Raw genomic sequence first — 22,076 nt, forward strand, 5'->3', positions numbered from 1 at the left:
AAAAAAAAAAAAAAAAAAAAAAAAAAAAAAAAAAAAAAAATTGGGCTTGAGCACAGGACCATGTTTGAGCATGAGATGGTTTCATGAATACAGGCCCAGTAATACTTAATAATACTCAGGTATTCAACTACATGTATATGGAGTTATTTTTAGGTGAACTTAATATAAATATTTATGTATTATTTACAGATTTTAAGAATGGCGAGCAAGCTATTGGTAAAAAAACCTTGAGGTAGATGTTTCATTTATTTGTGTAAGCAAAATTCCGTAATTTCCTCACTGGCGTGTTTCTAATTTTAGTATATTTATTCAGTTTCCTGTTTACGTTGTTTAGAACGCATGTGGTTTCTGTCATCTGGTGATGTGATGCAGGTAAAGCCTTGTGCTAAATACATTAAGACACGAAGGCAATGATAAACAGTTGATTCGTTTGTTAATACTAGTATAGAAAAGATAGTTGCAATGGGTCTGATTCAGGCGATGTGTAAAGTTACTGTTATATATAACTAACTTCTGAAGTTGAAGTAGGAAATGGATACTCGGGTTCGTTACAGACAAATGCCTGAACAGGCATACTGATACAGCACACATAAACGTACACTATGTGTGATGTGACCCGTATCGGCATAGCATTTGTGTTTAAGACATTTGTAACGACCCCCTGTGCTTCAGTGGAGAACCTGAACTCCGAATCATATCAGATGTAAGACGAACACTAAACAATATAAATAATTCCATTTATTTTCAAACACCTGGGCCCGTATTCATGAAACCGTTCTCATGCTCAAGCATGGATTTTGTGCTCAGGCCTATTTTTTGTTCTTGTTATAACTTAACAAATAAATCTTATTTTGTCAATAATTTGGAAATATTTTGAACAGACTTAAAGCCAAATAATATTTTGATCGTTTGACATGATCAAAGCGAGTAACAAAATAGTTGGTTTGAGCACAGAATACATGCGAACGGTTTCATGAATACGGACCCTGATCTTGAACCGGGATAAAGTTCAATTGACAAAAAAAAAAATTATGCACAACTCCACATATGGGTAATGATTCTGTATTTTGGTTGATAGTTACCGCTTGGTTGACAGTTACCGTTTACAGTAACAATTTTATTACTGATATTAAGTGAAATATAAATTGGTAGTTCTCTTTAACATAAAGAGTAAAAATAGGACGTCATTGTGTCAACACAATCCAATCTGGGATCAATCTAGACTTGATTATCTACCATCTATGGGTAGTTTCCCCTACAGAAGAAAATTCCCCTGTTCTTTGAAAATTTCCCCTATGTGCTTAAAAATTCCCCTTTTTCAACAAGAAAATAGTGGTTCTTGTTCAAAATATTTCCCTTATATGTTTTCTTTAAAGATCAACAGTTAAAATGCATAATACTGCATATACATTTTCTTCACATAATTTTAAAACAAAACTTTTAAGCTTAAAATTGTTTTTCAATTGAAATATACTGCACACATGTATGTCGGACAAAACGTTTATCTTTTACCTTCATGACGCTAGAGTGTTGTATGAAATTTTTTAATTTCCCCCAAATCTGAAAAAATGTAGATTTCCCTAAAGCCTAGATTGATCCCTACCAATATATGATAGATTGAGGAACACATATCATTGTGTGCAAAAGATTCAGATGTCAGACTTTTAGACACTTTGTAAAACTATATCTATATCCATTACTTATGTAACAGGAAAGAGAGTAGTATGCTTCCCCCGGGGATCAACCTAAACACTTCTTACAATTAAAATATGACACACTTCTCCCCCCTTCTTAAATGTGTTTGACCTCGAACACCACAACCCAGGTTTTAAGTCCGCTTCACCAAAAGGAGGGCCACAGGACACCGTTTGTAACAGGAAAGAGAGACGTGTGCTTCCACTGGGGATCAAACCTGCGATCCCAGACTTCCTTAAGTCGGACACTTTACCACTGGGATCAAGGAAAATTCCCTCTAGTGTGAAGCTAGCAGGCGACCGTAATCCTATGTACAATTTAATAGTGTGATGAAGTGTCGAAAGTCATTAGACATTGTTTTGACCATGGGAGGTAACACCGATATGGTTTCCTTCCATCCCTTAAACACTTCTTTTGTTTATTATTCAGAAAATACTGTAATGGCGACTGTTGAAGGTCGGGAGGAGCATCTGAGACTTGCTGGGATCATTAAAGGTCTACATGCTGATCTAAGGAAGAAGTTCAAGAAATGCAAAGGTTTTAATAGTCATCACCTCTGTTTTAAGATCATTTTTGTTTTTCATGTTAAATTGTGAAGAGCATCATTAACATATCATTACATTCTAATGGAGGTCATCCTTTGTTTAATGCCTCTGTCAGACTTTAGGCCTCTGGTTTACTAGTCTTGCGCTCTACCAAATGAGCTAAAGAGAAGTTCTCCTCAGCCGAGCCAGCAGGAAGCAGCTAGTGTTTTATCAGGGTGTCATACTACCAAGGGGAAACATTATAAACCATTAATATTTTGTAACGTCTGTTTGAATTGTATGGGTAATTATATAGTATCTGGTGTCAGCTTTTTAAGCATACGAAATATCATATAAACAGCAAGATACAAAATGCTATATTGAGTCGGGAGATTATTCGTTGACCCCCTGGTCGATTTGTAAGATGAATACAGTAAACCCATCCCTTGTTAGCAGATTTAAAAGCTCAAGCTCAGTGTAAATTCCTGTCTTTTGCAGATTTACAGTTCTGGAGTTAGCCAAACCCCAACACTAAAATATCTCCTGAAGGATGAGGCAATGTGGTACTACTGTACCATGGTTATGCTATAAGGTCTAATATAATTTTTCATTTCTGTCCTGTAGATGCTGATGACTTTGAACAGATTTGGAAAGAACACTGCGAAGACACAGACACCTTGCGACAATATGCAGATGCCATGCACCATTTGGCAAAAGATCACTGGACAAGACTTCCTGAGACCAGGATCGATTGGTGCCGAAAAACAATCCTGGAATATTTCCATGGAGACGGTCTGAAAAAGGCTTTGGAAAAAGTTGCTCGCAGGACTAAAGTTCACCAATTGCGGCGATTGCAGAATGAGTGTTTGGATCAAAAAAAGAATGATGCATTTGAAAACAGACAGACAGATGGGACTGGTAGTAATACTTCTGATAAAGAAGTTTTGTGCGGTGATGTAGCTACTCATGACCTTCAGGAAGTGGATGTCAAGAAAGCATGTTCATCTGATACAGATCCACTACCAGTGATAGCAACAGACATGTAAGTACTGGCTTATATAGGGATTGAACAGCAATCTTTCAATGTTCATGCCGGTATGAACACAGGTCTATTACATATTTACCATGAAGCTCCCACTAGGTAAATAAGTATTTAATTGACTTGCATTCTAAACTTCATACCGACATGAACATTGAAAAAAAGGCAGGAGTATGTTTAATTGTATCCTAGCTTTATACTTATTACAGATACAAATGTGAAGATTCCTAAAGTGAATGTTACCAATTCAATTTTTTCAAATTTACCCTAACCCTGCATCTAACATCTCTTAGTTGAGATATAGTAAAGAAGCAGATTTTACTTTTGATTACGAAATATAGTTGGACAGGTCAATATTCACAGCAGTCACAGTACTACTGATGTTCAATTTAGGAGACATTACACTTTGAACAGCGGATTTTGATGAGTTTGTAAGGATAACAGTTGTCTTTGTTCATTTACATTTGAACTTCTGGGCATTGTAATAGAATCTGGAAACATGCATTTAAAAAGAGGACAGAAATAATCGGCTGTGAAAGAAAAGCAAACTGTGTTCTGCATCATTTGAACTTTTCAATTAAATATTTCAGCATCCAGAACAAAGCCTTTTCCACCTTCTTCATGACATACTCCTTACCTGCCATTCTCTCAACTTTTGCAGTGAACTTATATTTGTAAAGTAACACTTAGCCAGACAAAGTATTTATCAGAGTGTCTAGCAAATTAGCAATGAACTAACGTTACAAACATGACAGAAAACATGTTTTGTGCTAATTCTACTGACAATGTAAGCTATTAACTTCATGGGAAATTTGATGTTGTCGCACAGTGGCTAAAGACAAAGAATGTCAGGCATTCCGTAGTATCACGGAATTGAATGGCAACAATAAAAAAGGATCAAACTAAATAACATAATGAATCTATTTCTATTGTTCTGTTAGATTATTTATTGTAAAAGACGCCAAAATAAACTCATAATTTCACTGACAACAGCTTAGTTTTCTGGAAGTTATCAAAAAGCTCTTGCATACAAATCAATCACATGACCATCACATGACCATCACATGACCATCACATGACCGCTACTCTTGAGCTATCGTGATTTATCTCTTAAATTTTGAGTGAACAACTATGGGAAAATGGTTCACCTTGAGGTTTTGAGGTCTTTCCGTAATATCATGTCCCACAGTGTGAGAGTTTATCATAGATGAAAATCTGTGAGATTTTGTCTCAAGCTGTGAGATGTGAGATAAATGTGGCATGTTTGGGAATGGGTCAATTGCAAGCAACCAGGTACTCCAAGGTACCGTTAAAAACAGTATACATTATACATATAGTACCTGGTTTACTCTCAGTATATTTTAACTGTCTGAATGTAAACACGTATTAACCAAATCAAACTTGGTCATTGGAAGTATGGTAATGATACTGAGGTCATGGTCATTGATGTCGTAATCCATGTATATTCAATGCAGTTATAGACGTCTTTCCTTGAGTCTGATTGGCTGGATTTGGAACAAGTTTTCTACTTCCTGTAGATTTTCTTATTATTTTATCAAACCCTATTGGAACATGGACAGGGTATGGTGGCATATTTCTGCCATCAACTTTCGACTTACGGGTTACCTTTGTCAACTTATTTTTTAAAAGATGTCGACATAATTTATGAATATGTCGCAGTAACGTTTAAATTATGTTGACATATTTTTACAATTTCCGAGTTGATTTTGCAGAGGTTAATTATCGCGTAAGTAAGAAACTCTGCTTTTTATTCTGTTAATGCCATCGACTTGCCACTTATTTATGCAAAACAAAACGAGTAGTTATCCAATCATTTTCCTGGAAAATTATCACGTAATGCTGCCTGCTAAGTGCACACATGCTGTGGATTCAGTTTCTTCTGATTTCCAGATCAGATGTCATCATGTTTTAGATAGGATGTCAACATAATTAACTGACAAGTTGGTGTTGGTATTGCATGCGAGCACAAACACGAAAGAAAGCAGAAAGTCAGGTGTTAGTGAAGTCAGGTGTTGGTAAAGTCAAGTGTTGGTAAAGTCAGGTGTTGGTAAAGTCAGGTGTTAGTGAAGTCAGGTGTTGGTGAAGTCAGGTGTTGGTAAAGTCAGGTGTTGGTAAAGTCAGGTGTCAGTGAAGTCAGGTGTTGGTAAAGTCAGGTGTTAGTGAAGTCAGGTGTTAGTGAAGTCAGGTGTCAGTGAAATCAGGTGTTAGTAAAGTCAGGTGTTAAGTAAAGTCAGGTGTTAGTGAAGTCAAGTGTTAGTGAAGTCAGGTGTTCGTAAAGTCAGGTGTTAGTAAAGTCAGGTGTTGGTAAAGTCAGGCATTGTTAAAGTCAGGTGTAAGTGAAGTCAGGTGTTAGTGCAGTCAGGTATTGGTAAAGTCAGGTGTTCGTGAAGTAGGGTGTTGGTAAAGTCAGGTGTTGGTAAAGTCAGGTGTCAATAAAGTCAGGTGTCAGTGAAGTCAGGTGTCAGTGAAGTCAGGTGTTGGTAAAGTCAGGTGTTGGTAAAGTAAGTCAGGTGTTGGTAAAGTCAGGTGTTGGTAAAGTCAGGTGTTAGTAAAGTCAGGTGTCAGTAAAGTCAGGTGTTAGTGAAGTCAGGTGTTGGTAAAGTCAGGTGTTAATAAAGTCAGGTGTCAATAAAGTCAAGTGTTGGTGAAGTCAGGTGTTAGTAAAGTCAGGTGTCAGTGAAGTCAGGTGTTGGTAAAGTCAGGTGTCAGTAAAGTCAGGTGTCAGTGAAGTCAGGTGTTGGCAAAGTCAGGTATTGGTAAAGTCAGGTGTCAGTAAAGTCAGCTGTCAGTGAAGTCAGGTGTCAGTGAAGTCAGGTGTTGGTAAAGTCAGGTGTTACTGAAGTCAGGTGTTACTGAAGTCAGGTGTTGGTGACATACTCCTTAAGTTAAGGTGTTAGTAAAGTCAGGTGTTGGTAAAGTCAGGTGTTACTGAAGTCAGGTGTTAGTGAAGTCAGGTGTTGGTAAAGTCAGGTGTTACTAAAGTCAGGTGTTACTGAAGTTAGGTGTTGGTAAAGTCAGGTGTTAGTTAAGGTGTTAGTAAAGTCAGGTGTTGGTAAAGTCAGGTGTTAGTGAAGTCAGGTGTTGGTAAAGTCAGGTGTAAGTTTAGTAAAGTCAGGTGTTAGTTTAGTAAAGTCAGGTGTTGGTAAAGTCAGGTGTTAGTTAAGGTGTTAGTAAAGTCAGGTGTTGGTAAAGTCAGGTGTTAGTGAAGTCAGGTGTTGGTAAAGTCAGGTGTAAGTTTAGTAAAGTCAGGTGTTAGTTTAGTAAAGTCAGGTGTTGGTAAAGTCAGGTGTTAGTTAAGGTGTTAGTAAAGTCAGGTGTTGGTAAAGTCAGGTGTTAGTGAAGTCAGGTGTTGGTAAAGTCAGGTGTTAGTTTAGTAAAGTCAGGTGTTAGTCTAGTAAAGTCTGGTGTTGGTAAAGTCAGGTGTTGGTAAAGTCAGGTATAAGTAAAGTAAGGTGTCAATTAAGTCAGGTGTCTGTAAAGTCAGGTGTCAGTAAAGTAAGGTGTTAGTAAAGTCAGGTGTCAGTGAAGTCAGGTGTTGGTTAAGTCAGGTGTTTGAAAAGTCAGGTGTTGGTAAAGTCAGGTGTTGGTAAAGTCAGGTGTTGGTGAAGTCAGGTGTCAGTGAAGTCAGGTGTTGGTAAAGTCAGGTGTTGGTAATGTCTGGTGTTAGTGAAGTCAGGTGTTAGTGAAGTCAGGTATCACTTCAGTCAGGTGCTAGTAAAGTCAGGTGTCGGTGAAGGTAGGTATCGCTAAAGTCAGATGTAGATTAAGTCAGGTGTCAGTAAAGTAAGGTGTTAGTAAAGTCAGGTGTCGGTGAAGGTAGGTATCACTAAAGTCAGATGTAGATTAAGTCAGGTGTCAGTAAAGTAAGGTGTTAGTAAAGTCAGGTGTCGGTGACAGTAGGTATCGCTAAAGTCAGATGTAGATTAAGTCAGGTGTCGGTGACAGTAGGTATCGCTAAAGTCAGATGTAGCCAGGTTTCAGTAAAAGTTATTGTATTCATTGCGGACATGCATTTTCAGATCTTGTGATAGAATTGTTTCAAATACTAAAATGAAAGGAAAGAAAAAGATTTACTGCAAACATACAGGTTTTCAAGGGTCAAGCAGTAGACTGGCAATTGGAAAGAGGAATGAAAATTGTAACAGTAAAAAGTCATTATAACAAAGAACAACTTTAGCATTGTACAGAAAATGTGGTACATGCTTTTTCTGCCTTTTAAATCAAAATGAGGTACAGGCATATTCTGCCATTTCGATGTGAACGGGGCACATGTATCAAGATTTTCTGCCTTTTACCTAAAAAACAAATAGATCTATCAGGCCCATTGCACATTCTACAATTGCACGAAAATAAGATAGATGTATTTGTTTGGGATTTTAAATAATGAAGTTATAATGTTACTTGCGTGTCATATTTTACCTGTGAAAAGTCATTGACCTGTTTTTAAGGTGACATTTTGTTTGTAAGGACATATGTGTCCTGCATTTAAGGTAATAAGTTCCCTGTATGCAAAGTCACTTCTCGTTACTATATAATGTATGTGAAAGGTGGTAGGTTGCTTCTTTGTATAAGTTTGTATGTTTCCTATATGTTACAAGATAGTTCCTTATATTTACATCTCTTCCTTCTTCAGCTTAGTAAACGCTGACTGAGTATAAAATAGTATACACAATGAAAAAAGGCTCGGCGATTTGATACCCGTTTTAAAATGTTACAGTTCACTATTCAGCGAGATAAATGTTCGATGACAGCCATTGTCTGGTTCCTTCAACATCTAGAAACATGGAACATATTCAAGATTCATTTTGTCTGATGATATAACAAAGGGGTGCTGACAAACTTCTTATTCAATGGATGCATTTGCAAAACTCTTTGATGGTAAAGTAAACGATGGTGGCTTCCTTTTGCGACGTTCAACCGTGTCACTACCAGAGCAGTGTGTCAATGCATGTACATAAGGACCGTTATAAATGAATAAAAATGTTCAAAGTGCTACTAACATATGACTTGATTAAATATTTAAAAAAGGATTGACCTTCATTTTGAAGGCATATACACATGTAGTATGAACACAGTTTGCAACGAGCATATTCTATGGTGCGTGTTAGCGAATATGTCGTTGCCAACTGCGTTCATACTACATGTACTGTATATGCCATCAACATGAAGGTCAATCCTTTAGTAATGTCCTATGTTACCTGTTTGTTAGCTGTAAGCTGTTCTTAATATTTAAGGAAGCTCACATTATTACCTTAAGCTGGCTCACATTTTTACCTGAACCTGGCATGGAGTGCTTTAAAATTTCCTCAAATAAATTACCTTGACCCACTTTCAAGATCACATGGGTTGAATGTGTTAAAACCCATTGAACAACTTCTTCTGAATAACCAAGAAGCCTAGAAAGATGTTTTGCCAGTAGGTACCTGGTATGAAGTGCTATACATATTCTTCCAATAAATGAATGACCTTGACCTTCTTTCAAGGCCACATTGGTCAAATTAATAAAAAAAACTTTAAACAACTCCTTCTGATTAACCAGAAGGCCTAGAGTGACGATACTTGGCCAGTAGGTACCTGACAAGGAATGCAATAAGATATCCCCAAATTAAGGACTCAATTATATTAAAACTTTAACAACTTCTGAATAACTGGCATCAAATATGTAAAGACCTTTAAAAAACTCCCAAAATAAATGACCTTGATTTACTTTTAAGGTCACAGTGGTCAAATGTGTAAAAAAACCACTTCCTAATTAAGTAGAGTGTCAAGGGTGATGATAGCTGTTCAATAGCATGTTGGGGAGTAGTACTAGTACAAAGTTTAAACATGCTGATGATTAAAAACGTGTCAAAAAGGACCGGAATGAGCAAACAAATTACCTTTCCCCCTTACTACAATTACTGAACCTGAAAAAAAACAAAGTTTAATCAGAGAAATAACCTTGGCCTATGTTCAATGTAGTAGGGGTCAGGTGTCAGTTATGTAAAACAAAAACGTCCTCTTGGACTCTTGTTGGATAATAAAAAGTTTTTTTTTTAGATTTAACATTTATTTCCATCAGTTAACTTACTTTTTTAATGATTTTTTTTTTATATTACTGAAGTGTATTTTTAAGTCAAATTCGTGAAGAAAATGCCCACATTGCATTAGGAAATAGATTGCTACTCAACCCCTCTTACTGTTGTTAACATACACATTTTAGCGGTACTTGATTTTAGCGGTTTTCTCACTTTAAGTAATGGGCTAAATTATGACTATTTGAAGTTTCTGTACAAAGTTATCAATTGCATATATTTAGACTGCGCCAATTTATGAATGTTTAAATTCGATAAAATGCTAATAATTGAGTGTGCTCAAATAAGTACTTTTACAGTATATACACGTAGAATAACCACTGGTAAGGTCATACGTTACCTGTGTGTAGGTCAAGGTCAAGTAAAAATGGAAGATAGGAAAATTAGATCCCAAGTATCATACCGGTATATAGGACAGGCAGCTAGCTGAAAACTCTTCAAAATCTCACGAAAACCTATAGACAATATAAACTTACAATACTGATTACCTGGTATGTAATAAATACAGGTCCCAGTATGTCAAGCCTCCTGATCAAGCAAATTAGCTCCCTCCCCCAAAGGTGAGTCTTTATCTTAAGAATTTGCACAAAAAAATGGATTTGGTTGTTACTATATGTATATATGAAGTTGAAAAAGTTTTGTTGACCTTGAAACTGCCTTGACCTTCATGACATTTTCGAAGGTGAGATATCCTTATGTCTTAAAAAATCAACGTTTTAATAATTCTTTACTGCAAAGACATGTTAAATCCAATGGATTTCACACGATGATATCAGAGAGAAAACTGCACTCTTTAAACTTTAAAATTAGTAGTTTAGTTTAACACCAGTGTACCTGTGGTGTCTGATCTGTAATTTTATTGCAGTTAAATTGTCAGTAGGAGATCTTCAAACACAGAAAACAATGGCAAATATGCTTTTTGAGAAAGAGATTTTGTTTAGATTGTGACAATTGTGCCTGTATTCTCTGTACCTGGTATCACTTTTGCCGCGGTGAGTAGTTCCTTTCTGATTCGCCCCGAACATTGGACGCCATTGTGGACTGTGTTTGTTCAGAGTCTATGCACCACAAAGCTCGGGACAGTGAAGGAAATGTTTTTATTTATTTATTAAAGGTGATACCCAGGCTTTTGGTACTCCGATCAAAACAAGCCTGCCCAGAGTCATTGTTTGTCTTGCATGTATTCTATGAGGCCACCAGCAGAGCGGGGGTTTTGTATAAAAAAAGCACTGGATCCATTTAGATTGAATACATTTGTGTGAGAACTGGAGCTGTCGACCCTACAGTACCAGGCCGCAATCAGTCCTGTTGACAAGCCTTTATTGGTAAACAATCCGGCTGAAAACGTTTGTTGTTTATGGTGTGTCGGTGCCGAAGGAGTTTTTATAGACCGGTATTTCCTTAGGGTGGGTTTTGGTATCACTCTGTTTGGTTTAATATTGTATTGAAACAGGCAGCTGTTATTAATGTTTACTTAATAAACAAGCGGGCTGCAGTTTTGTTTACTGTTTGTGGGGTTTTCATGTCTGAAGAGGTAATGTGGGTTGGTTGCCATGGTAACAACAAGTACAAAGCACAAAAATCCATCTGCGCTGTAGTGGGGCACAGTGGAGACCTCCATTTTCTTATTTATATAAATTGAATATGACACAGCCACCGACATAAAATCGAATCAGGGAAATATTTACTCTCAGGAGCTATATTTTAAAAAAGTGACAGTAGTAATTAAGAAAATACAAGATAAGGATTTTGGGGATGAGAAGGGAAAGGTTTTACAGTTAAAATTACTGCTTTGTTTATCTTGATCCCAGTGGGGAATCACACAGCTAAGGAATAAGTCTTGGTCTGTCAGATGCTTATTTTCACAATTTAGTCTTGAATAACAAGTATTGATAATTATTCTGTCCGGGCCGGAATAACACTGGCATGGTTTATTGCCTGCCATCTCATTCAAATTGCCTGTCTGTTTTCTTCATTTTAATCACAAACAACTAACATACATCAGTCCTGGGGCTTTTAACATTTAATGTAATTATGATGTGTTTATAGTATTTTCAGCTTTTACTCCTAAGGCTTTGTGTACACAGGAAAACAATGGAGGAATTGTATTGTCTTTATAATTACAGTACATGTAACCCATAATTTGCTTAATCGTTGTTTACATGTGAAAAACATGCAGGCTCCGGCTCTCAAGCAGATGCTGTGTGTTTTAGGTTTGATAGAGCCCTCTTATTGATTAATTTATAACTTAATTGAGTAAAAACAAATATACCAGTTGTTACGGACATGTACGAATCCCACTTCCATAAATTAGAACACAATTTATCCTCTAATGTAAATGCAAATAATTTTCATTCTAATGAGTTTTATGTCATACTGTATTTAATTATTTAATTTCTCCGAAAAAGATTTTGAATATTTATGACAATTTGAATTCCATACATCAATTATTTTTGTAAACTTACTTTCGTGTAACACTTATAAAAACTGAAGTGTAACATACTAGCCATACTAGCATGATAGAATAGAATACAACTGGACAACTCAATGTCATTATTTGCAAGAGAAAGGTGAAGGTCATTCTCTATATGAGATTGTTGAATACAATTTTTCTGTAGCAGAAAATTGTTTTAATAACATTCTTAGCAGCAGAAAAAGTGAAAATCGTTCTTATTGACAAAAAGGAATGAAAGTCATTTTTACATGAGAATATTAAAGCCCAGTGTCTGCATTGCAGAGCAAAGTGAAGGTCATTCTAGGTAACAAAAAGTTGAAGATCATCCTTTGCACATAAAGGCCATGTCTATAATTTTAGATGTTACTAAAAGACATTATTTCAAAAATCTTTTTTTTTTTTTGGAAAGAAAGGCTGCTAAAATTCTTTTATGAGAAAAAAAGTTGTAAAATGCAGAAGTATAATACCTTGTAAGGTGAAGGTCCTTTATCAATATCAAGGTTATGTTGTATGATTTAAAGTGGAGATTTTTTTATCAACAAATAATCATACACAGCTCAAACTTCAAAGCATGTGTAAAATTATGAGTAGACTGCCCTAGGGAAACGAAAAACCTAACCCTATATATAGTATTGATTTTAAGCAAAGTTCATCAAAGGTCAAGGTCACTGTTACTAAAAATTATGTTTTTGTTTGGATAATAACTTCTGATCAAATAGTCTTACAAATCTCAATCTTGATTTTTGAGTAAGGAAAAAAGAAGAACTCTTGAAATGGGGCATAGTCTGGTAGAATTCAAGGCCACTGTTACTAAAAATAGAATTTCATATTTAACCAATTACCTGTCTTGGTAAAATTAACTGCTTTGCAGTTCATAAAATTTGTCTCAAGACCCATTGAGGTTTATACCCCATAAACCTCAAAACACAGAATTCAATTCTTAATTGCACAAGAGGAGAGGAGGAACTATTTTCATTCTTGGTGTGGTTTGTCGGAGGTCGAGGTCAGCGTTACTTAAAGTTGTATTGATTAGAACCTAACTTTGAGGTAACAGCTTCCAACTATAATCGCAATAGTAACTTATTAACAAGTATAGGATCTTCCTAATGAGAATTATTTATATACTAACACATATTGCTTAGGGGTTTTTAGAGGGAAGGATATGCGGCCTCTGGTACCCTTTTCGTTAATTGATGGGTGTTAATCTGTCGCCTGTCCAATGGGAAGGTAAATGTGATAACTTGATTATTTGTCATGTATAGAACTGTAAATTGATGATGTTACTGACAACAAGAATCACATATGAACTAAAAGCATTCAGACCGACACATCAATCTATCCTGTGATAGCAACACATTGTCTGCTAGCTAGTGCATGCAATATTAGATATTCATCTAACAAACAACATAAAAACATTTTAAAGAAGGGCAATATTTATACAATACTCTGATCTAAGCCATGTGTATAGGCCTTGTTCAATACCACAACGCTTTGCCGTTGATTTGATCAGAATTGATTTCAATGCACACAGCTTTCTATCTCTTTGATGTGTGTATGTTAAGTAGAAGAGGCTCATATACTCAGGTTGTTTACAAAACCAACGCTGTGATGTTTACCAATACCCCGACACAGACTTAGTCCCTGTGTGTAGGTTGTCATTCAATAGTACTCAGGGAAACATGGCCTCATTTTCAGTGCAACAGGTGCTGAAAATCTATTGATGTTACCCAACAATTTTTACGCATTATCTTAAGGATACAACTTACTGCGACACATGTGTTTTTTTACGAAAGAGTTCCTCACTTACAAACATGTTATCCATGCTTTATTAATTGTAATGGGCACTTGGTTAATTGATTCGGCAATAAGAAGGACACAGAAGAGTTCAAGTATAAATGTCATTATTAGGTTATCATAAATGAATTAAGGGGAGATGACCCTTATACAAAACACATGTATAATGTTATTATATAGCATTTAGACATAGGGGGATAATTCTAGCACAAATTGCAAGTAGCATGTGTTAAGTAGCATACACACTTATACACCAATCACATGTGTAATATATAAGGTAGCATATAACCTTAACTCTCACACCAACCACAGGTGTAATATATAAGGTAGCATATAACCTTAACTTTCACACCAATCACAGGTGTAATGTATAAGGTAGCATATAACCTTAACTCTCACACCAATCACAGGTGTAATGTATAAGGTAGCACATAACCTTAACTCTCACACCAATCACAGGTGTACTGTATAAGGTAGCATATAACCTTAACTCTCACACAAATCACAGGTGTAATGTATAAGGTAGCATATAACCTTAACTCTCACACAAATCACAGGTGTAATGTATAAGGTAGCATATAACCTAAACTCTCACACCAATCACAGGTGTAATGTATAAGGTAGCATGTTACCTTAACTCTCACACCAATCACAGGTGTAATGAATAAGGTAGCATATAACCTTAACTCTCACACCAACCACAGGTGTAATATATAAGGTAGCATATAACCTTAACTCTCACACCAACCACAGGTGTAATATATAAGGTAGCATATAACCTTAACTTTCACACCAATCACAGGTGTAATGTATAAGGTAGCATATGACCTTAACTCTCACACCAATCACAGGTGTAATGTAGAAGGTAGCATATAACCTTAACTCTCACACCAATAACAGGTGTAATGTATAAGGTAGCATATAACCTTACCTCTCACACCAACCACAGGTGTAATATATAAGGTAGCATATAACCTTACCTTTCACACCAATCACAGGTGTAATGTATAAGGTAGCATGTTACCTTAACTCTCACACCAATCACAGGTGTAATGTATATGGTAGCATATAACCTTAACTCTCACACCAATCACAGGCGTAATGTATAAGGTAGCATATAACCTTAACTCTCACACAAATCACAGGTGTAATGTATAAGGTAGCATATAACCTTACCTCTCACACCAACCACAGGTGTAATATATAAGGTAGCATATAACCTTAACTCTCACACCAATAACAGGCGTAATGTATAAGGTAGCATATAACCTTAACTCTCACCCCAATCACAGGTGTAATGTATAAGGTAGCATATAACCTAAACTCTCACACCAATCACAGGTGTAATGTATAAGGTAGCATATGACCTTAACTCTCACACCAATCACAGGTGTAATGTATAAGGTAGCATATGACCTTAACTCTCACACCAATCACAGGTGTAATGTAGAAGGTAGCATATAACCTTAACTCTCACACCAATAACAGGTGTAATGTATAAGGTAGCATATAACCTTACCTCTCACACCAACCACAGGTGTAATATATAAGGTAGCATATAACCTTACCTTTCACACCAATCACAGGTGTAATGTATAAGGTAGCATGTTACCTTAACTCTCACACCAATCACAGGTGTAATGAATAAGGTAGCATATAACCTTAACTCTCACACCAACCACAGGTGTAATATATAAGGTAGCATATAACCTTAACTTTCACACCAATCACAGGTGTAATGTATAAGGTAGCATGTAACCTTAACTCTCACACCAATCACAGGTGTAATGTATAAGGTAGCATATAACCTTAACTTTACATATAATCCTGAACATTGCTTAACTTTTTTTTCCCTCTTCAGATAGTTTTGGGATGAAATAACTGTCAAATTACTTGCTAAACATTCAGTCAGGGTTATGGATGTTAAATTGAAATGACAGGGTGATAATTTTTACCACGATTGACTGTTTATCGACTTTCTGGTGTTCCATTAAACAGCAGAGGTGTTTATTAAAGAAATTGATGAAGGTATAGGGAACAAAAAAATAAAAAAAATAAAAAAATAAAAAAATTGATTAACACTTCCAATAACTTTGATTTGTTAAAATACTGACCTGTGTGATGTATCAGATGGAAGAACATTAACACTGTTTGACTGCATGTTTTAAATCAATTACTTACATTCATATGCAATATTATGTAAATGCTTTAGGCCTATCTGCCAACTTTTTGTAATTTCCATGGGAGAGATTAAACATACTCAGAATTAAAAACGTAAATAAAATGTGTGTATGACACTACACCCTAAGGGAAAAAAACCTGCTTTTAAATGGCATTTTTTGAGCTTTGTATTTTTTCCAGATGAAATCATTTGATCTAAGAAAAAAGGAATAGTCTAACAAATTCACTGGTTGGAAATGGTCATTTAAGGGTCCAAATTAGGGAGTCTCCCTCCAAAATAGGGGAGAGTTGGCAAGTATGGCTTTGGACTTTTTTTTTAAATATTAACAAGTAAATTATTACACTGGATTACCTGTCTTAGTTTCATTTCTCTCTGCCAGGCATTACTATTTGAAACTAAGGCAGGTCAAGGTCATCTTGGTTAGGATCCTGACCAAAAAAGTGCTGATTGGTCAATTCAATATGCAAATCATATTGGTTTTGTTTGAGCTTCAGACTTCCCCCTGATTTACATTGGAAATCTGGTGTCAGATGGTGCCTTGTTAGTGATTAAGAAACATACAGCAGGGTAAACATTTTGAAATCAATTTGAAACATTTAATTTCAAAGTTGATAGTTTCTTACATTGCAAAGTCAACTGATGTGTCCCTGTTCTTATCACTGATATAACAGACATGTTGATCACCTGTTTGAAACAAGAAATCTTGATTTAAACTTTCAATACAGAATCAGCAGTATACGTAGAATTGTTTTTAATTTTAACAAGAGCTGTCTTGTTGAGAAGTGTTCAAATGGAACTAGATAGAAGCAGTTTGTAAGAAATTCAGCTTTAACTTTTTTTCCTACAAAAACCTCCCCACTTCATCTTGTAAAAGAAAATCCCTGTTGAAGATAAAAGTGTTAGCCAATGAAAATGACAGGATTGGTAACCCTGTCCTGGCGTTGTATTTTTGAAGTGAAGCCATGTATCATAAGGAGATAGCATATCTACCTAAGTTTATGTTTGTTACTCAAATATTTGTTCCTTTCAAATTCAGAGATATCACTATAAAGTCGGCATCAGATCTGCGCTGTCACTAGGAGGCAGGTACACCAACATACCCTTTCTCCAGCATGCAGACACACAAGTACTCATACTCAGTACACATGGAGGCACGTTCTTCAATGACCTTAGCTGGCAATAGGACGTTAAACAAAATAAAACCAAACCAAACGAAACCAGAAAAGTTGGCAAGATTTGGAAAATACTTCTGCTTAAAAAAACAATGTCATGATAATTGAAAATTAATTTTCCATTTTTTTTACCTGCAGTATGTAAAATAAGGTTTTCTCTTATTTCAACAATGAAGATTTAACAGTTAAAATGAAAAAAATAAAAGATTGCCCCAGTGTCAGTAATTACCAAAAAGTAATATCTTAAAAGGTAAAAGAAACTCTGTCAATTTTTCTCGCTATCAATCTCTCATTCAGAGCAATCACTGACTCCATATCTATGGAAATGTAAGAGATATCCAATCAACATTTCTTTTAAAACTATGGAGATACGGATATATCTCATCAAGTAGGAAATGATTCAGCTATCTCTCCCTGTAGCAGTCTCTTAATCATTCTCTCACTCCATTAATCTCTCACTCTGTCAGTCTCTCCATCAATCTCTCACTCCATCAGTCTTTCAATCATTCTCACACTCCATCAGTCTCTCAATCAATCTCTCACTCCATCAGTCTCTTAATCATTCTCTGACTCCATCAGTCTCTTACTCCATTGATCTCTCAGACCATCAGTCTCTCATTCCATCAGTCTCTCACTCCATCAACCTCTCACTTAATCAATCTTTTACTTCATCAATCTCTCACTCAATCAATCACTTACTCCCTCAATCTCTCACTCCATCAGGGTCTCAATCAATCTCTCACTCCATCAGTCTCTCAATCAATCTCTCACTCCTTCAGCCTCTCACTCCATTACTCTCTCACTCCATCAATCTCTCACCCCATCAGTCTCTCACTCCATCAGTCTCTCAATCAATTTCTCACTTAATCAGTCTCTCGCTCTATCAGTATCTTAGTCATTCTCTCACTCCTTCAATCTCTCACTCCATCAGTCTCTCAATCATTCTCTGACTCCATCAGTCTCTCACTCCATCAATCTCTCACCCCACCAGTCTCTCACTCCATCAGTCTCTCAATCAATTTCTCACTCCATCAGTCTCTTAAATCATTCTCTCACTCCATCAATCTCTCACTCCATCAATCTCTCATTCCATCAGTCTCTCAATCAATTTCTCACTCCATCAGTCTCTCACCCATCAGTCTCTCACTCCATCAGTCTCTCAATCAATTTCTCACTCCATCAGTCTCTTAAATCATTCTCTCACTCCATCAATCTCTCACTCCATCAATCTCTCACTCCATCAGACTGCTTCTCCATTAATCTCTCACTCAATCAATCTTTTACTTCACCAATCTCTCACACAATCAATCTCTTACTCCTTCAATTTCTCACTCCATCAAATATTTTACTTCATCACTATCTCAATCCATCAGTCTTTCACTCTGTCTGTCTATCCCTCAGTTAATGTCTCGCTCCATCAAACTCTTGATCGATCAATCTCTTACTCCATCAGTCTCTCATTCCATCAATCTTTCACTCAATCAATCTCTAACTCCATCAGTTCGTCACTAGATCAATCTCTTACTTCATCAGTCTGTCATTCGATCAGTCTTTCACTCAATCAATCTCTAACTCCATCAGTTCGTCACTAGATCAATCTCTTACTACATCAGTCTCTCATTCCATCAACCTCTCACTCCATCAATCTTTCACTCAATAAATCTCTAACTCCATCAGTTCGTCACTAGATCTATCTCTTATTCCATCAATCTATCTCTCCATTACTATGGAAATGTAAGAGATAAACCATCAACATTTTTTCCTTGATAAGGAGGAGGAAAAAGTTTCCCATCAAGTAAGAATACTCCACTGATCTGTTCAATCAATCGCTCACTCCATCAATCTCTCACTTGATTGAGTCCTCACTCCATCAGTCTCTCAATCCATCAATCTCTTACTCCATCAGTCTCTCATTACATCAACCTCTCACTCCATCAATCTTTCACTCAATAAATCTCTAACTCCATCAGTTCGTCACTAGATCTATCTCTTATTCCATCAATCTATGTCTCCATTACTATGGAAATGTAAGAGATAAACCATCAACATTTTTTCCTTGATAAGGAGGAGGAAAAAGTTTCCCATCAAGTAAGAATACTCCACTGATCTGTTCAATCAATCGCTCACTCCATCAATCTCTCACTTGATTGAGTTCTCACTCCATCAGTCTCTCAATCCATCAATCTCTTACTCCATCAGTCTCTCACTCTATCAGTCTCTCACTCCATCAATAGCTCACTCCATCAATCTTTCACTCCATCAATATCTCACTCCTTCAGCCTCTCACTCCATTACTCTCTCTTAACATTGATCNTGTTTCCCATCAAGTAAGAATACTCCACTGATCTGTTCAATCAATCTCTTACTCCTTCAATTTCTCACTCCATCAAATATTTTACTTCATCACTATCTCAATCCATCAGTCTTTCACTCTGTCTATCCCTCAGTTAATGTCTCGCTCCATCAAACTCTTGATCGATCAATCTCTTACTCCATCAGTCTCTCACTCTGTCAATCTCTCATTCCATCAGTCTTTCGCTCCTTCATTCTCTCACTCCATTAATCTCTCACTCCATCAGTCTCTCAATCCATATATATAGCTATGATAGGGTTAGAGATATCTCATCAAGTAAGAAATACTTCATCAATCGTTTGCTCTGTCAATCTCTAACTCCATCAGTCTTTCACTCCATAACTATGAAAGGGTAAGAGATGGCAGTGCTATCACTTCATTGATATAAACATAAAAATCTAAGAAAAATTAAGGTACAAAATATACAAAAAGTTCGGAATCGGATCAGTCTGATGTAGTTCTCATGTATTATGCATACCCTACGAGGTTGTGTAGATGTGGAGGGCTAGCTCTGGTCACACGGCCGTCTGTAAACAAGCAAAAAAAAAATCAATAGCCTCACAAAAATGGATGTTTGTTTGTAGCATATCAATGTTTATAGAACAGAAGCCATTAATTGTGGCACACAACACAGCACTACCGACGGTCTGGTACTCCAAAGCCACACGGGGCTTACAAGAGTAACCGCACAAAGGCTACGTTTATCATGTTTATCAACTTTATAGATTTGTTCTTAGATGTTTATTATCTATGAATGGCGATTGGTGATCCATCTACAAATCGTTGTTCTAAAAGAAGTATCAGCTTAAATTTAAAAACATGTTGAAATCACTTTTTTCCAGATTCATTTGACAATGAAGTTTTCTAAGACTTTCTTGTCAACAGAACCATATGAGGAATTATTGAGGCTATAGTTTCAAACGGAAAATATCACATTGTTTATAGTTTTTAGGTTACCTGACCATAGGTCATGGTAACCTATTGTGATAGTCGTGCTTTGTGCGTTAACTTTTCCTTGTGAACATGATAACTTCAGTAAATGTTAACCAAGTTTGATGAAACTTTGTATGCAGCCATATATCAATAAGATCTCAGGCGAGTTCGAAAATGGGAATTATTCGACAGTAACTTACAGAGTTATAGCCCTTACTAATAATATTATTATTGGACCTTGTGAACACAATAACTTGTGTAAATGTTAACCGAGTATGATGAAACTTTGTATGCAGCCATATGTCAATAAGATCTCGGACGAGTTTGAAAATGGGAATTATTGGACAGTAACTTACAGAGTTATTGCCCTTTGTAATAATATTATTATTGGACCTTGTGAACACGAGAACTTAGTAAATGTTAACCGAGTTTGATGAAACTTTGTATGCAGCCATATATCAATAAGATCCCAGACGAGTTCGAAAATGGGAATTATTCGACAGTAACTTAGAGAGTTATTGCCCTTTGTAATAATATTATTACACTATTTTGTATTGGACCTTGTGTTCACAATAACTTGAGTAAATATCAACCAAGTTTGATGAAACTCTGTATGTAGCCTTATATCAATAAGATCTCAGATGAGTTCGAAACTGGGAATTATTTGACTGTAACTTACAGAGTTATTGCCCTTTGTAATAATATTATTATTGGACCTTGTAAACACGATAACTTGAATAAGTGTTGACGGAGTTCAATAAAACTTTGTCTGGTTATTATTTGATGGTAACCTGCAGAGTTATTGCCCTTTGTCATTTTATTAGCTCACCTGCCCGAAAGGCAAGTGAGCTTACAAATGTATGTCATGGTGCGGCGTCCGTCGTCCGTCCTCGTCCCTCAACTTTTCCTTTAAACAACTTCTTCTGAAAAACGGACAGGCCTAGAGTCATGATATTTGGCTGAAAGCTTCGTTGGTAGGAGCCCTACAAAGTTTGAGAACGAAAATGACCTTGACCTGTTTTCAAGGTCACAGGGGTCAAATATGTCAAAAACTTCAAACGACTTCTTCTGAAGAACTAAAAGGTATAGAATCTTCATATTTGGCTGATGGCTTCCTGGGATGGAGCCCAACAAAGTTTGAGAACGAAAATGACCTTGACCTGTTTTCAAGGTCACAGGGGTCAAATATGTCAAAAACTTCAAACGACTTCTTCTGAAGAACTAAAAGGTATAGAATATTCATATTTGGCTGATGGCTTCCTGGGATAGAGCCCAACAAAGTTTGAGAACGAAAATGACCTTGACCTGTTTTCAAGGTCACAGGGGTCAAATATGTCAAAAACTTCAAATGACTTCTTCTGAAGAACTAAAAGGTATAGAATCTTCATATTGGGCTGATGGCTTCCTGGGATAGAGCTCAACAAAGTTTGAGAATGAAAATGACCTTGAACTATTTTCAAGGTCACAGGGGTTAAATGTGTCAAACACTTAAACGACTTCTTCTGAAGAACTGAAAGGTATAGAATCTTTATATTTGGCTGGTGGCTTCCTGGGAAAGAGCCCAACAAAGTTTAAGAATGAAAGTTAGTTTGACCTACTTTCAAGGTCACAGGGGTCAAATATGTCAAAAACTTTAAACGACTTCTTGTGAAGAATGAAAAGGTATAGAATCTTCATATTTGGCTGATGGCTTCCTGGGATGGAGCCCAACAAAGTTTGAGAATGAAAATTACCTTGACCTACTTTCAAGGTTACAGGGGTCAAATGTGTCAAACACTTCAAACGACTTCTTCTGAAGAATTGAAAGGTATAGAATCTTTATATTTGGCTGGTG

General features: G+C 36.3%; 1 protein-coding gene across 3 annotated transcripts in view; it reads left to right on the top strand.

The window, feature by feature from the left end:
* Positions 1-22,076, top strand: part of LOC110456728 (probable methyltransferase BMT2 homolog) — a 39,431-nt gene that overhangs the window by 2,868 nt on the left and 14,487 nt on the right. The window contains exons 1-3 of one of the 3 annotated variants that reach the window (XM_021507643.1): positions 311-372; positions 2,125-2,232; positions 2,844-3,261. In XM_021507643.1, coding sequence (XP_021363318.1) covers positions 2,136-2,232; positions 2,844-3,261 — 515 coding nt within the window. In that variant the 5' untranslated portion in view covers positions 311-372; positions 2,125-2,135. Of the gene's footprint in view, positions 1-310; positions 373-431; positions 704-2,124; positions 2,233-2,843; positions 3,262-22,076 lie in introns of those variants that run through there. The other 2 variants (XM_021507644.1, XM_021507645.1) reach the window with 2 other exon arrangements.

The sequence above is a fragment of the Mizuhopecten yessoensis genome, unplaced genomic scaffold (genome assembly GCF_002113885.1).
Source record: "Mizuhopecten yessoensis strain PY_sf001 unplaced genomic scaffold, ASM211388v2 scaffold8839.1, whole genome shotgun sequence".
Lineage (NCBI taxonomy): Eukaryota > Metazoa > Mollusca > Bivalvia > Pectinida > Pectinidae > Mizuhopecten > Mizuhopecten yessoensis.